The following is a 16,910-nucleotide window of genomic DNA, read 5'->3' as shown; positions in this document are numbered from 1 at the left end:
TTTATCATCTTTGACTGCTCCTTTAGTATCTCGATTGTCCAAGGGCCCCACTGGTTGTTTAGCCGGCTTCCTGCTTCTGATGTAATTAAAAAACATTTTGCTATTACTTTTTGAGTTTTTGGCTAGCTGTTCTTCAAATTCCTTTTTGGCTTTTCTTATTATATTTTTATACTTAATTTGACAAAGTTTATGCTCCGTTCTATTTTCCTCACTAGGATTTGACTTCCACTTTTTAAAAGATGTCTTTTTATCTGTCACTACTTCTTTTACTTGTTTGTTATTATTGTATATTTAAAGTGAAGTTTTAGGGCTAGATTCTGTACTATATAATTAAATGACAAAACTCTTCAGCAGAGCCAATGTATTTGGCTCTTAATGTTTGGCATAGTCATTGCAATATGTTAGATTCTCCATCTATTTTTGTCAAGCTAGTAATGGTAGAAGTGATTTGTTTCCAAGTTGGCAGGAATTGCTACCATGATTGAACATTTGAGTGAAAGGCACTTCAGTGTGTTTTGCCTTTCAAACATAGTTGTCATCAGATGATTTCAACTGTCAGACCAGTACTGGAATTGAAATGTTTTAAAATAGAACATTTACCATATCACACTTTCAGATTTTAAAATAAAAGATTTTAATATTTTATTTCAATCACTAATAATTCCTAAGAATTTTGTTTTTAACATTTTATAATTTAAATATGGTGTGTGTTTTCATGTTATTTATTGCGTGCTTAATAATTTTGATTTTTTGGAGGCCTTTCGTTACAGTAGGGGTATGACTAGACTACATGCCTCTACTAGCAGAGGCATGTAAATTAGACTACCCGACATAGTCAGTGAAGCGGGGATTTAAATATCCCCCGCTTCATTAAAATAAAAATGGCCTCCGCGCTGTGCCGGCTCAGCTGATCGTCGGCACAACATGGCAGTCAAGACGCGGATCGGTCGACGAGGAAAGCCTTTGCCGACTGATCCCTTATGCCTCGTGAAACAAGGATTACAGGATTGGTCGGCAAAGACTTTCCTTGCTGAATGATCCGCATCTTGACTTCCGCGTTGTGCCAATGATCAGCTGAGCCGGCACAGCGTGGCGGCCATTTTTATTTTAATGAAGCGGGGGATATTTATATCCCCGCTTCATTGACTATGTCAGGTAGTCTAATTTACATGCTTCTGCTGGCAGAGGCATGTAGTCTAGACGAACGCTAGGAGAAGACATCTGATAACACAGGGTTCTTTAATTTAGCAGACAAAGGCATAACAGGATCCATTGGCCGGCAGTTAAAATTATCACAGTTAAAACTGGAAATAAAATGCACATTTTAAAAAGTAATACCACTAAACTATTGGAACAGATTACCAAAGGAGATGGCTAATTACCATTATTTGGGGGTCTTCTGAGTAAAGACTGGATGTCTTTTTAAAGAATACATAGGCTATGTCCAGACTACAGGTTTTTTCGGAAGAAGCTTTTCCAGAAGAGATCTTCTGGAAAAACTTATTTTGAAAGAAAGCATCCACACACAGCAAAAGCACATCAAAAAAGTGATCTGCTTTTTCAAAAGATAGCATCTATTCAGTGTGGACGCTATCTCACATTTCAGTTGTGATTACTATGACCAAGTAGCCACCAGAGCACCCGTGCTTTTTCCTGGAGGCCTCTTTTTTTCCAAAAAAACCTCCTCTTCCCCATCCACACGTGCCTTTTTCCGAAAGAGCTCTTTCGGAAAAATGCTTCTTCCTTGTATAAAGAGGTTTACTGCTATCAGAAAAATGCCTGCGTTCTTTTGACTTTCTGTCAAAAGAACGCAATTGCAGAGTGGACGTAAGTGTAGTTTTTCCGGGAAAAACATTCGTTTTTCTGGAAAAATTCTGCAATGTAGACATACCCATAGCTCAATCAGATTGTTGGACTGGGTGCAGGAATCACTGGGTGAAATGTTATGGTCTTTGTTATGCAGGAGGTAACACTAGATTATCATAATGGCCCCTTCATCATTTAAAATCTATTAATCCATCAGCAAAAATTGTAAATGAGTTTCCATATGTCATGGAAACTCAGTGAACTGGCTTCCACAGCAGAGCCAGAGGACAATGTTAACTAAGGACTTGTGTATATTAGAATTAAGTTACTGTAACTATGTTGCTTGGGGATATGAAAAATCCACATCCGCTACTGGTGTAGTTAAGACGACCTAATTCCAAGTGTAGACACCACTAGGCCAATGGAAGAATTCTTTTCTTGACCCAGCTACTGCCTCTTGGGTAGATGGACTACTTACACTGATGGGAGAGCCCTTCCTGTAAGAGTAGGAAATATCTAGGAAGTTTCTAGACTGAAGTACTACAGTGGCACAGCTCCAGTAATGCAGCTGTGCCATTGTAGCATTTCAAATGTAGGCAAGTCCAAAGATCAAGTGTTTTCAACAGGAGGACACTCAAAGGTGATTATTGTTAGTTTAGTGTTAGATTTCCCGTATCTCTTCTGACACCCTCTCCCCCCACATTCTCTGCACCCTGCAATGGAACCTGATTTGCAAAAGCCCTAGAACAGTTCTAACCTAGGGTTCTCAAATTTTTACATGAGGCAGATCATATTTTCATACAGAAATGATTTCATAGACACCTCCCATTCACCATCACATCATGCATCTGTGGCTGCTTCAGCAAGGTCATTCCTGGAAGAGTAACATTTGGCAAATATTCCTTTTTCCTAAGCTTTTCATGGAGTTTAGCATCTGAAAACATGGAGGAGAACCCAGCACTATATGTGCATAAGCCAGATGTTTGTACTATAACACTTGATATTGTTTTGCTTGAGTCTATGAGGATGGAAAAGCCGTGGGAGGAAACACATTTTTGTCTAATGCTCTTTGTTTCTGCACTTGGAGAGAACAGGCAGTGAATAAGAAGGGTCTAGGAGCTTTTAGAGGAGATGGGGGGTGAATGGTAGTTGTTGGTCATGCTCAGTATCTCTCTGAAACTGTGCAGAGAGAAACTGTGCATTAAGGGCAAGGAGTCTAGCAGGTTCCTCACATCTACCATGACACAGCTGGTTCAAATGACACTCAGTGAGGGAAGGAGTATAAATAAGGGAAGGGCTTTTTGTGCATTTTGTTTATTTTATTGAGAATAAAAATCCAACTACAGGGAGCTCTAACATCTCCTGCCCCACGCATCTGAGTGGCATGCTGTTCCCCCTGGAGGTCAGTCCTAGACTCTGCAATTCATCCCCCCTCAACATATTACACAAGATTCATATGAATTTCACCCTCACAGACAATCCAGTCATGTCTCTGGAGGTGGAGAAGACGATGATGCCCTTAAGAGGCCAATTATAGAGCCGGGGCTGTGCTCTGGGGCTATGTCTACACTATGACTTCTGGGGCAAGAGGCAATGCAAATGAAGTGCAGATTAGGATCTTGCAGAAAAAGGGGTCTTTGCGCAAAATGGCAACAGCCACACTGCCTGTTTCTGCGCAAAAACGGAACGAAAGAGAATATGCAAATGAAGTGTGAGAAAATGCTAATCTGTGCTTCATTTGAATTGCCTCTTGTGGCAAAAGTCATAGTGCAGACACAGCCTGACAGATAATACTGCAGATGGGGTGATAGCCCCAGCTGGCGCAGTTAGAGACAGCCCTTTGGACTCATTTGACCAACGTAGGATCAAGATGTGTTTGTTGTGAAATGAGCATCCCCGATCCGGTTCCATTTTGGATCCAGATTGTCTTACTGGATCTGAGGAGATACCGATTGTTGATTTGCTGCTAGCTATGCTGCTTTTGCTGAGGAGATTGAGGAGTCTGAAGGGGAACTTTTGGGCTACCATTCTTCTCCGGCTCTGAAGAATCCAGGTAATACACACACACACGCACACACACTGCACTTTTGATTCCACACAGCAGAGACTGAGAAGTTATCTTTGTAAGAAGATTGGAGCAAGGACAGGGAGCGCCAATGTAACAGCAACAATGGGTGTGTTGACACAGCACAGTTATTTCAAAATGTAGTATGTTAGAATTGTACATAATGTGACATCAGCAACCCGCAGGCCACAGTGTAAGAACCTCTGTCCTAACCTGTTTTTGTGGGAGCTGTTATTTACTAACTTAGATCTGAACTGCAGTCACCCTTGTAATCACCTCAGAAGCTGTGCACAAAATGCCTTTTCAACTTTTCTTGTACCCTTTCCTGCAAACCAAAACTGATGTGAGAGTAAAGGTTTATATTTCTAACAGGTGCTAAGTAAAGGGTGTGGGTGAAGTTTTTCAATATCAGATCACATCTAGCAATTCCTCTGTTGTCTAAAAGCCAGACATCAAAGCACACGTCTGTACACTAAGTGGTTGAATAGAGTTGATAAGTGAAATGAAAAGGCTTTCCCAGTCCCCAGAGATTTTCAAGCAGAACTTTGAAGAATGAGAAATGCGTTGTCCAGTTACTCCCTTAAGGAAATACTTCCTCAAACAGACTAACAGTGTTAACACCCTTTTCTAATGCAGTAAAATCTAGCATTTTAGGTATCTAAATAATGCCTTTCATTCAATGATATAGCTCCTATATTTAATGTGAAGCACATTTTAATAAAGCTAGAATTATGAGAAATGAAGGGAGAGACTTAAAAAGAAAATAGATGGAGAAAGACAAAGGAGTCATAGAATACTAACAGTATTACAGTTCATATGCCTACCACTTGGTGTGATAGGATACAATAAGATCAAATAATCAACATTTAGAAGATCAGTCTTTTTAAAAGACGATGACTGCTATTACAAAGTCAAAACTTTTGACATAGTGATATCTGGATTAACACAGTATTTTTTATACTATAAGGGATACATGTTTAAATGTAGGGGGCAGCAGCTCTCTGGGAGGTGGCTCCCCGCACATACTGGCTCCTACAAAGCTGCCTCTCCACCCCCTGAGGCCGCAACACGGGGGAGTGAGAGGGGCGGGTGGACAGGTGGTTGGTTTCCTGGGAACTTTAAAACCAGCTCCCCATGAGCACCAGCTTCCGCCTGCCCCCTGCCCGCACTGCTGCCTCTGATAAAGAGGCAGGAGCATGCAGGGGCAACCCAACGCTGGCTGCGGCAGGTGGCGCCCCAGGGAGAACGTGCAATCGGCCCCCCGCCTGCATGGCCGTCAATGAGTGACGTCATCATCGGGCACCCTGGGCACCCCGTGACGTCATCATCAGGTGCCCCATAGAAGGCGGTGCTCTAGGTGATGGCTGAATCAGCCTGTAGTCACGGGCCACCACTAGCAGCACGGGGTGGTGGGAAGGGCTGCTTGTAATAATGAAGGTTAACTGATGAGCCCAGGCTGACTGATAAAAACAATGACACATAGCAGGGGTGGGCCACTCCAAGAATTTGGAAAACGATCAAGGGCTGCACTCTTCCATAATATTAATGGAAGAGGTGGTGGGCCTATGATGGAGGTTGGGTGCAGAAGGCAGCTTGGGGTAGGAGACTGAGGTGCGGGAGAGAGTGCAGGGTTTGGTAGGGGGTGTGGATATGGATGCAGGATAGGATTCTGACCTGGAGGAGGGTTAGAGGAGGGGGTGCAGGGTCTAGGAGTGGGTTGGGTTGTGAGCTGGTGTAGGAGGTGGAGTAGAGGGTTGGGGGAGGAAGTAGCTGGGGTTCCAGGTGCTAGCTCTGGCCAGAAGGTTTTACCAAAGTGGCTCCCAGCCAGCATCAGCGAGAATCTCAAACAGGCTCCTTGCCTTCCATGCTTCTGTACACTGCTCAGAGCAGCCAACTGCAGGGGCCATGTGCTCTTTGCATTCAGTGAGCCCCTGGAGAGGGGGTTCTTCACTTGCTACCTGCACCTCAAGTATGGCCCAGGCAGTTCCCATTGGCTGCCTTCCAGCCAATGGGAGCTGTGAGATTATGCTGGGGGCGGGAGCAACACAGGGAGCTACATCTTCCCACGCACACACCTCTGGCACTTGCAGAGAACACATGGCCCCCACAGCTGGCCGCTTTGAGTGGCATGCATGTCTGGAAAATAGGGAGCTGCAGCTGGATCTGACAGCTTGTCAGGCTGGATCCAGCCCGTCCATATTTTGTCTGTCCCTGACATGTAGGGTGCTATATTTGTTACCATCATAGTACCTGAAATTTGGAGACACAGTCTTGTTCAAATTTATAGATATATTCTTCTGAACTTAGGGAACTCCCGTTGAAAAGTGTCTTCTCTTCTAATGGGTAGATCTTCCAAAGTGCTCAGAAGCCAGTGGCTCCCTCTGAAATCTGGCCAGTGAAGCCTGAGTCTGATAACATTTTCATGTATGTAAAGAAGGAGTAACACCAAATGAAATATATAGTTAACACCAGTGAAAGTGAAATTTCAATGGGCTCCTACACAAGGAATCATAAGAGTCATATGTGTTCTGAAAGCCTACCTTTGATCATATCTAATGGCTTATATAGGATTGGAAATAACTGTATAGCTGGGAAATGCCAAAAGCAGTTATGTCAAAGGCATTTTTTGCGCACACATTTTAACTTTCCTTGTGGAAATCCTCTGGGCTTCCACCTTTTGGTCCTAAACCCAAAACAGCTTCTGTTGCCAATGGCCACTGTAGCCAATGTTCCAGATTTATAAATCAAAAGATTTGTTAGACAAGCCTATGTTATATAATAACAAAATAAGAAGAAATGAAAAATAGCAGGCCATTTTCATATAGCTCCTAGTGTACCTTGTCATGCCTGTCATGAAAGTCAATTCCTGCTCCAACAGAGCTAAGTATCACTTGAAGTGATATACAATTTGCCTTACAGTGACATTTGGATAGATCCATCCATGACAGATATCTTCAGCCAGTGTCAAGAAAGGCAGTAACCGGAATCTTGGCCACATCTTGGAACATGATGAACACAAGTGAAGGCATCAGAAAGTGTTCATCAGTAAAGAATATTTCAAATTGTCTTGGAAGATGATATAGGTGACAATCTCTCACGTCAAGAGTTTTACCTATCCCTTCAAATTCACTAAGTAGCATCTTGGCTCTATGTTAAGCACTATGATGGCCAATTTTAAAAAATTGCTCATGCCTTTTTTTAGGGAAAACAGATCGTGTTTTGCAGCCTGTGGGTCTTAAACCTTTGGTGCCAGGCTGTTGACTCATTTCTGAAACCTTTCTAGTGCCTGCCTAATTAGGGAGAAGTGTGGGGACAAAGTCATGGAGCAAAACATGCCACAAAAATAGGAATTTCAGTTTTGTAAAGGAATTTTTCTTGTCCCATTTTTCCCACTCCCACTTTCTGTACTGTATTGGAAAACCATGTTTACTGTAATAATATTGGTGCACGTGGAAGGTCTGTTGCTATATCACTTGGAGTCAATAACTGTGACGAGAGTAGGATCCATGGCCAAAGTGGAAAAGCAACAGTGCAATAATGCTAGCCAAAAGGACTGGGAGTGTCTGTGCTGAAAGCCATGGGGGAGAAACCTGAATGGTATCAGAAGTGAAACCAAGCATTTTGCCAGCAATCTCAACTTCAAACTAAACTCTTTTAATCAAAGCAATTGCTACAGCAATTCCAAAGACACATAAATTAGACATTAAATAAGAGAAGGCAGACAAAACCAATAAGCTGCATTATGAGAGATTGGGGGCGGGAGGAAGAGTGCTGCCAGAGTTAAATGCACAGTAAGTGGTTCTGTTGGTGTATAATATCATTCAGGAGGCAAATGGGAACTACCTACTGTGAAGCACGTAACAAATACTCTGTCTTCATACATAATTAAAAACATCTGAGGGTAAAGCACTCAGATGCAATAGAGAAAGTAAAAAAGTAGGAGTCAAAATTTTGTGGAGCACAGTGAAGAACTTCAAGTCAGAGTGAACAGCATACATAAGCTGTAAGCACCTACCACCTAAAGGCAACTGAACAGACAATGAATCCGGGGTGAGATATCTGTAAATCTTCCTATCTGAGCAGAGCAGACCAGCAGGGTTAGTTCAAGCACCATGTGCCATTCCCAACCATAAGAAGCTGACACTGGTGCCATCCCCTCCTTCTTTTTGGAAGATTATCTTCTACAGTGGGTAGGCATCTATTATAGAAAATTTGATTTTTGCATGTATCTGTTTCTGTACACACTCTGAAATGTGTGAATCCTAAATCTCTGAGCGTCTTTCAACTTACTGTCCATTTGGGTGGATTGTTAACTTGGTAGCTGAAGGAAACTGTAATTTGTAACCCTCACTAGGAGATTGTGAGTCTGTTTTTCCTTCTGCTGGTTGGTCCATATAAGAGGTTAATGAGTTTGCTACAGCTGCCAGTTAATGGCCTAAGTTCATGAGCTCAAGCTTGGGCTTTGAACCATAAAGATCCAGAGTATAAACCCCTTTTGAAAATGAGTTAGAGACAGAGGTTAAAGCAAGGGGGAATTATACAGATATGCAGCTCCTCTTCCTCTGTTAAAAGGAGAAGTTTTGCCTCCCAGGCGTAGCTTGACTAACAATGCTCCCCCCTTCTCCTTGTATTTCCCCCTTCCATATTCAAGCTATTTGTAACCACTGGTTACAATTCTCCTTTTTTCCAGGATTTTTCCTTTCCTGTGGATTCCATGCATTCCGTTATTCCTGGCTGCAGCCAATATTTATCTGTGGGCACCTGAAAGAGCAGAAAAACACTGAAAAGTGAAATGGATGGGATCTTAGTTCCATTTTACTCCTCCCAGGCAGACTACTGCCCAAGTAGGTTGTATCAGTTTCATTTTGCTGCTATTCCTGACAGTACCAGGGAACAAATCACACTCAGATAGAAGGAGGGAGAGAGCAGGAACTGTTTTTCACAGGGAATTTTTAAAATGTTAGCTCAGGAATGTGCACATCTTGATCCAAGTGCAACCCTATGGTTCACTGGTGGTACTTGATAAAAAGGAGACCTGGTACATGTTTCTTAAGCATGACACTGTACCTTTAACAATGTTACTATTAGGGAATGACTGTCGGTCACATGTGAGCAGGTCACCCAGTGAGCACCAAGCTTAATTCTAGCGACCTCCTCTGGTCTAGTGAGGAGCAGTGATTGCTAGGTGCTGCAATTCCCACCTCCAGCTTTCCTCCACTGGGGAAAGTAGTGATAGCATGAGGCCCCCTGCCACATTAAAGGAGAATGGGAATGCAGAAGGGGAGATCTATGAAAAAGGGAGGAGAGACTGGTCCAAGGAGTGAGAGCAAGAGAATGACAGATGTTTGGCCTTAGGAAATATAGACGGTCACCCTCTCCTTGCATCTCCCAGATGGCAGCGCCTCTCTCGCGCAGTGCTGCTCGTGCTGCCTGCATAAGGGCTACACCTCACACAGTAAATTGCTCCGGGCTCTTGCCCATTTTTGTAACCCCCTTTAGATGACCCTCGCGATCTTTCTCTGATGCGGCGTTAAGCAGCCTCGGGTTTTACGCTAATAGGATTGTCTTGTATTTTCTGCTGCCGTACAGCATGCAAATTGCCCGTTTTCAGTAGCTTGCAGGAGCGACATGATGGGGTTTGTTGTATTTTATTAATAAAGGGGGTATAAACCATATCACCCCCACCCCCCAACACACCTTTAGGAATCGCCCCTCCCTACAAGCGATTCCTTTGCCCTGCCGCACGCACCTGTGGAAGGAAGCCGCAGCAGGAGGGTCTGGCTATAGCGTTAGTGTGACTGGACTGTAAATGAACCCTGCTGCCTAGCCTGCCTCTCTCCGGGAGTCAGACCCGCAAGGAAGCGGGGTGTTGCGTGGCCGAGGAGGAAGGGCCCGAGCGGGGAGAGGGTGCGCTGCACAGCGGCAGCACCAGGGTGTGACTGCCCGGCAGGGGGTGGCTGACGAGGCCACAGGCTGACCCTAGGGGGCGGCTGGGTGTGTGCATGCCTCTCACCAGCCCCAGGGCCGCTGGCTCCGCGCAGGGGGAAGGGGCTGAGCCGGGGATGCCGCGCCGGGGGGGAGCCGCCCCTGCAGGAGGGAGAGGGCGGGAGGAGCAGCGAGCCCGGGAGAAGGGACGGGGTGGCCTCGCCGCGGCTGAGCGGAGTCACGGGGGGGGGGGGGGAGGCAGCGGCGAGGCTCCAGGAGCGTAACCATGGCAACGCCCCGTGCTTCCCCCCCCCCGACCCCCTGCAAGGCCGGGCTTGGTAGCCCCACCCTGCGGGCGGTCGCCGGGCGGGGAAGAGTTAACGCCGGGGAGGGGCGGGTCCGGCTCCCGGGCCAGACGGCGCGCGGTTCCTGTTTGTGCTGAAGCCTGTGCCAGCCCCCCGGGAGAGGGGCGGGAGGATGCTCCGCCCCCTCCCACCCCGGCAGGGTCTGAATGGGCCGGACCTTCCTCCCGCTGGCGATTTCTGCCTTGTCCAGTGTGAGCAGCCGTCCCGCGACCCCCGCCCCCCAGGCGAACCCCCCTCCTCCGGCTACTCCCCATAGCGTGTGAGCAGCGAGTGTGCGGGGATGGGGCTGGTGCGTGTCTCTGTTTACCCGGGAGCGCTGGCAGGACAGGAGCTGAAGCCGGGTGTTGACTGAGGGCACCCTCCCCTCCGCCCCCACTTGCAAAACGTTTCTTGTTTTCCTCTTGCACAAGGGGGAACAATTGCCAATACTCTGACACCGAGGTGGGAAGACACCAGCCCCCCCCACCCCTCACCGTCCCCAAACCACGTCCGCAAGGGCAGGCGAGCTCTTCGCTAAAGTGCTGGAGCCGCTGGATTAAGTAACTCCTGGAGAGCCGCCCTCACTCGCGCTCACACCCAGCGCCAGCATGAAGGAAAAGGCAATGATAAAAACCGCTAAAATGCAAGGGAACATGATGGTAAGTGGCTGCCGCCGCCTCCAGCGACTGTAAGTAACTGTGGGGCTGGTTCCTCGGGTTTGCTAGGCTCACCCCCATCCCCTTTTAAGGGAAGCATGCTGAGTGCCCCCGGCCGGTTCTCCCCCTCCCTCCATCCCTTCGCTGTGCTCAGAGATGCCTCTTCTCGGGGCTCGATCGTGGCGGTGGAGTACCCCATTCCTAGCAGGTTTGGCCAGGGGCCTTTTGTCATGTCCTCTTTACGCAGGGAGCGGGGAATTGACTCGCCCCTGTGGGGCTGGAGGGAGCCCTCCCGCACCCCCCCGCTTTTCCACTCCCCCCGGCTGCTTTGCACTTTGCTGGGAGCTGCAGCTGTTTGCCCGGACTCTTGTGGCGAGAAGCAGGCACCGACGGGCAGGTTGAGGACCCTAGCAGCGCCCCAGGATTACAAAATGCCCGGGGGACGGTGGGGGTGGTGCGGAGATGCGGTTGTTCTGGGGGAGCTGGCGAGCAGAAGCGCATCGCTGCCCAGACAACTTTGATAACTTGAGGGCCGTAGTGGGGGTTTTCCCCCCTTCCTAGTCTACCTCCGGCGTGACTCTCGGCAGCGGTTGTCTCCATGCACGTTTGTGTCTCCGCACATCCGTCCCTAGAACTTCGGCAGCCAGAAGGGGATGGGGGAACCCCCTACCAAAGGCTGATGATCTCCCGGAGGAAGTGCCGGTTGCCATCTTGTGCTGCTGGAGAGATGTTTGTCTGTTTGGTCTGCTGTCTTGAGCCGCTTTAGGTGTTTGGGTTTTTTTGCTTGGCTGGAGTATTTCCCTCCCCCACTCCCTTCTTTTGGCTTGCATGAGCTGACACTTGCCAAACTGCAGGGATGCCATAGGTAGTGAAAGTGGATTGCAGCTGCGTGGTGGCAGTCTTTGTGCTGAGCAAGGGATGCTGTGAAACGTGATGTCTTCATAGAGGCTTTGGCTTAACCCCCTCCCCCCCAACTTCGTGTAAATGACCCTGAAGCCTCTTAAAGACACCTGTTGGCTTTTTTTAGAAGAATGAGAGAGAGTATGTGAGATTTATATTCCTTGTGTCCCCCTCTTAGGGAAATGTTCACATTTAATGTCACAAAGACGGCACTCGTGTTTCCCATCCTGAAATGTTTAAGAAGCGCCCGAGTGTTCTAAATCATGTGGTAAAATAACTCATTTTCTATACTGTTAGGACAATCGTGTTACTTTTTCCAGTATTAGTTGTAAAAGAACAGTGCAGTGCGATGTGACCTGTAAATTCAACTAAGAGAACTGAACAGGAACTTCTGCAAATATTTTCCCATTGGAACGTTACATGTGATTGCAGCTTATTTTTTATTGTTATGCCTGTAAAAATACGTAGTTCTGGGGTTCTCAAGAATGTGGTTGGAATCTGATTTTTAACTACTGTTGTAAGGATCATAATAGTTCTTGATTAGAGTGATAAAAGAATAATTAACCACCTGAGATGATGCTGTCTATTAAAGGATGGCAATACGTAATTTACATACACAGTGTCACAGAATTAATAAACACCTAGAACACATTATCCTTTGATGGTCTCTACAGTCAGGAAATAATTGGACGGAAGGGATCGCATCTCTGTTACTTATTCAAACTGTTGTATCTACTGGTGTTTCTATCTGTGACAAAATGGATCCATCTAAGCACTTCTGTGCTAGACATGCGAGAGCTGGAGTGCCTGCTTTGAAAACCAAAACAGTACGGTAGGAGCTGTCCACTCAGTCAGAGTGTGATGCTAGAGGAGTCAGTGGAGGCTTGGCCACTGACTGAGGGGTTGGCAGGATCTTGCTAAGTAGCAGGCATAACACCTTATCGGCCACCCAGTAGTCTGTACCCCAGCTCAACTGTCAGGTTTTATCTTGGTTTTGAAAAATAACATTTTCAACTGGATTTTGATACATATTTTGAGATTTTAGGAGAGTGTAACTGTTAAACTGGCATGGGTGACTTAGATCCATGCTCCTTAACTTTGGGGGTTTATTTTAGTTGCTTCTGTGATAATTTGGCCACAGGAAGCTATAATTTGGTATATGGCAACTGAGGATGCAGCTAATATTTAAATTTGATGGATGCTCAGGATATTTTAGCCAGAAAATACTAAACAGCTCTTACCTTTCCTCAGCGTAACAATTATGAGATCTGATCCCAATGACTCTAGGGTAAAATTACCATTGACTTTAATGGGAGTTCTAGCAACTTAAACTGGTGCACTTCTTATTCTGATACACTTTTTAAAAAGTTCTATTTCAGTATTTTTTTCATTTTACCCGTTTATCATTTTTAATACTAGGAAAATGTAGTCTTGGGTTATTCCAAGCCTAATATTTTAAGTGCCCTTGTTAGATAATGCATATGGCAATATACTTTTCAAAATCCTGTGTGTTGTCTGAAATGACTCTTTTTGTATTACAGTATGTATTATCTTAATTACCTGGCAGGATTAGAAAGGTCACTGAAAATTCAAAGCTCACTGTGGTTTGCATTTTTTTGACAGTTTCACTGTAGATTATGAACTTGACATGCAACTAAGTAGATATTGATTTTCTTCCTCTCTTTAAAAATCTCTCTCAAAATGAGACATTTTCTTCTTAAAATGTTGTGACAGTGTATGAGAATCTCAGCCCAGTGACCCCTTACCTCACAATGTGCCCTAGAAGTGTAGAGATAGCACATGGGGATGTCTTTTTTACTTTAATTAGACACGCCAAAAGAGAAGTCACACTTGTAAGAATAAGATAAATTTTTGTATGCCTATGGTAGTCTTTCACTTTATCTTAAAAAATTACCTGGGCAAATGTCTATTTTTACTTTACTAAACTCATTCCTATTTATCATTTGAGTGGAGAGACTGTCCTATATGGAAACACAGTTCACAGCATTTATAATGGAGCCTCTCTCCTTTTCATGGGAATGCTTTGGAAAGTGGTCAGTTGTTTCCTTTCATAACTAGGTCATATTTCATGAGCTTGTCAGGATGTTTTTCAAATGATTGTGTGGTAGTAGGACTTGGATGTTACATATTCAGCAACTCTTTGCTCTGTCTTTACCTTACATACAATTATTACATATTAATTAATTTTTTTATTAGAACTTTATTTCTTTTGGTTCCCTTTCAGTCTGAGACAAGTTTAGAAGATGAATAATTCTCTTAAGTATGTGCGTGTTATATAAATCTATGGCTCCATGGCTTTGCAGAAACTGTCACCTAACACATTCCAGTTTTCTTATACATTTGCAACAAAAACAATACATAACAAAACAATACATGTTTTCAATCTGGCATGGATGGTCCTCTGGTAATGATTAGAGAATAGCTCAACCTTATTTTAGAAAATAACCTCTAAGGCAGGGAGATCTTCTGGGTCAAAATCTGCCTCCATTAACACCTGTGAAAACCCAGTGGGCCAAATAATGTCAGGCACAGTTGTACTGACGTCAGTGAAGTTGCACCCACATTTGCCAGCTGTGAACTTGACACTTAAGAGTTCAGTGAGAGAATGGTTTCAGTGAAGTTGTGCATGAATAATGGAGGGCAGAATTGTATGTACTGGACAATTTTATGACTGTATTGTCTATACAATTTATTATTCAAAGGAGCAGTGAGAGGAACATTCACAGCACTAGAACTAATGGTCTATTAGCAAGAGTGGTGATGTCCAGTTCTTGTTCAGAATTTCAGCCTCTGGGTACAATATTTTCTGTTTTTGGAAAGTATCTAGACATATTTTAGACTCCCTTTTACATTTTATGATGATGAAAACAGTGTGTGTACAAGTGTGTGTGTGTGTGTGCGCGCATGTATAGAGCCTTGTGTATGTACTCTATGCTAAGTGATTAGGAGGGGAACACATGGAGCCTTTCACATCTAGGCTGAATTAAAATCCAGGCCACATTAGCTGTCACCAAAAATTGTTGCCATTTGCAAGTGACTGTCAAATAAGATTAGTCGCAAGTGTTCACAGCAAAAGAAATCAGTTGGCATCCTTGTCTGATGCATCAGAGAGCTTACGGATTGTATGGATATAGAGGTTGAGCTATTCTCTCATCATTACCACAGGACCATCCGTGCCAGATTGGAAACATGTGGGTGCAACAAAATTGAGAAGTTTGGTATGCCACTGCCCGTTCTGCTATACAGTCTCTGGTCTTGTCACTCTGGTGCCTGTCATGAGCAGTACATTCCTATTAAAATTAAACAAAAGACAACAGTGGTTTGTTGTAATTTCCTTTATTCACCATATTTCATTCATAGGTTTATTGCTTGCGATATAAATCACATCAGACTCGAATTTGCCATAATGGTTCTCAGCCAGATTACAGTTGTCTTTGCACTGATTTGGTGTAGTCAGCCTACGTGGCTCCACCCTCTGACAAACAGAGGCTAGGGACACCATTCCTTACCCATCCTGGCTAATAACCATTAATGAATTTATCTAGTTCTCTTTTAAACCCTGTTATAGTCCAAGCCTTCACAACCTTCTCAGGCAGGGAGTTCCACAGGTTGACTGTGTTCTGTGTGAAGAAGAACTTCTCTTTATTTGTTTTAAACCTGCAGCCCATTAATTTCACTTGGTGGCCGCTAGTTCTTATATTATAGCACATAATTTGTGTGCTGTTGGGAAATCCACATTTTGAAGTACATTATGAAATCTTCCACTTTTGACTCTCCTTGCACCCTGGCTTCCTCTCCTCTGAGTCCCACATGTCCCCTTTCTTTAGAACATGCAATACTTTTATCACACATCCAGGTCATAATTTGTGTGCTATTGGGATGACCACTATCTTGGCTGATTGAAGCTGCGATCTCCAGAGCTGAAAGGATAGCCTTTACAACTTGAGTGAAAGAGGCAGGCTCTGTGTCTAGGAGCTGTAACACACTCACCTCCCATATGGATCACACTGTGATGTTGTGTACGCAGATTGTAGGGATAACTCTGTGGTGAGCAGCCCAGCACATAAGTACCAACTAGGAAGAGTGAGCCATTAGTGTAATAAGGCAGCCCCTGGTGCAATAATAATTTAAGGACTCTTTTCCCGATTCCCTAATTTGTCCCTCCCCCCCAATTCCCTCCCCAGCCTGAATTCCTTCTCTGTTATCAAACTTTTCTCTCTCAACCCCAATCTGGCCCCTTAATCTAGCAGAGAAAAGTATAGCAAGATCCAATGGCTGGAGGCCCAAATGAGGCAAACTCAAACTAGAAATAAGGCACAGCTTTACCAGTGAGGGTAGTTAGCCATTGGAACATCTTACCTAAGAACGTGGTAGAGTTTCACGTGAAATCCTTAAGATACGATTGGATTTTTTTCTAAAACAGTGGTTTTCAAAGTACGAGTCTCAACACTTGTGGATTGTCCACATCTCAAATGCGCTTTTGCACAAGTAAATCAGCAGTAAAATGGCAGAACAAAGGGCTTTTGCCAGTGTAGGTAAACCTCCTTCTATGAGGCGTAACTCCCTTTTGCACTACAGCTATTGTGCAAATAGGCAAGTGTGGACGCTCCAGAGGGAAAAAGCACAAGTATTCTGATGGCCATCTTGCGCAAGAGCGTCCATGCAGCATGGATGCTCTTTCGTGCAAAAGCACATCACTTTTGTGATGCACTTTGAAGTGTGGACGTGCTCTTGTGCAAGAAGTTTTTGCACAAAAATTCTTGCGCAAAAGGCTTCTTGTGCAAGAAGCCTGCAGTGTAGACATAGCCTTGGGGTACAGCTAGACTGCGTGAGGGCTTTGGGACACCAGAAGTATCCCGAAAAAAGTCTGCTACGTCCAGGGAACGCATTTGCTCTTCTGCTATTTTTGCAGAAGAGCAAACGCGCTCTTTCGGAAGCTTCTGTATTCCTCATTCTGCGAGGAAGAAGGGGGCTTTCAAAAGAGGTTTTTTTTCTGACATTTGGCCCAGTCTACATGGACCAAAATGTCAGAAAAGCCTCTTCTGACAAAAGTATAGGAAAAAGCTATGCAAAATGCTTTTTTTTTTCTTCCGACAAACAGATGTAGTCTAGATGTACTCTGGGTCTGCAGGGTGATCAGGTGAGCAGTGGGGGGTGCTGGCATCACAGACTGCGCTGTACCCCATACCCCAG

At 44.8% G+C, this 16,910-nt stretch overlaps 1 protein-coding gene across 1 annotated transcript in view; it reads left to right on the top strand.

Annotated features, from left to right (window-relative positions):
• Positions 1-10,195: 10,195 nt before the first annotated feature.
• Positions 10,196-16,910, top strand: part of DPP6 (dipeptidyl peptidase like 6) — a 771,331-nt gene continuing 764,616 nt past the window's right edge. The window contains exon 1 of the mRNA XM_006129324.4: positions 10,196-10,799. Coding sequence (XP_006129386.1) covers positions 10,749-10,799 — 51 coding nt within the window. The 5' untranslated portion in view covers positions 10,196-10,748. The remainder of the gene's footprint in view (positions 10,800-16,910) is intronic.

This window comes from Pelodiscus sinensis, chromosome 2, assembly GCF_052426305.1.
Source record: "Pelodiscus sinensis isolate ZL-2025 chromosome 2, ASM5242630v1, whole genome shotgun sequence".
NCBI classification, from domain to species: domain Eukaryota; kingdom Metazoa; phylum Chordata; order Testudines; family Trionychidae; genus Pelodiscus; species Pelodiscus sinensis.
The sequence above is the reverse complement of the archived record's forward strand: the minus strand, read 5'-3'. Positions and strand labels throughout refer to the sequence as shown.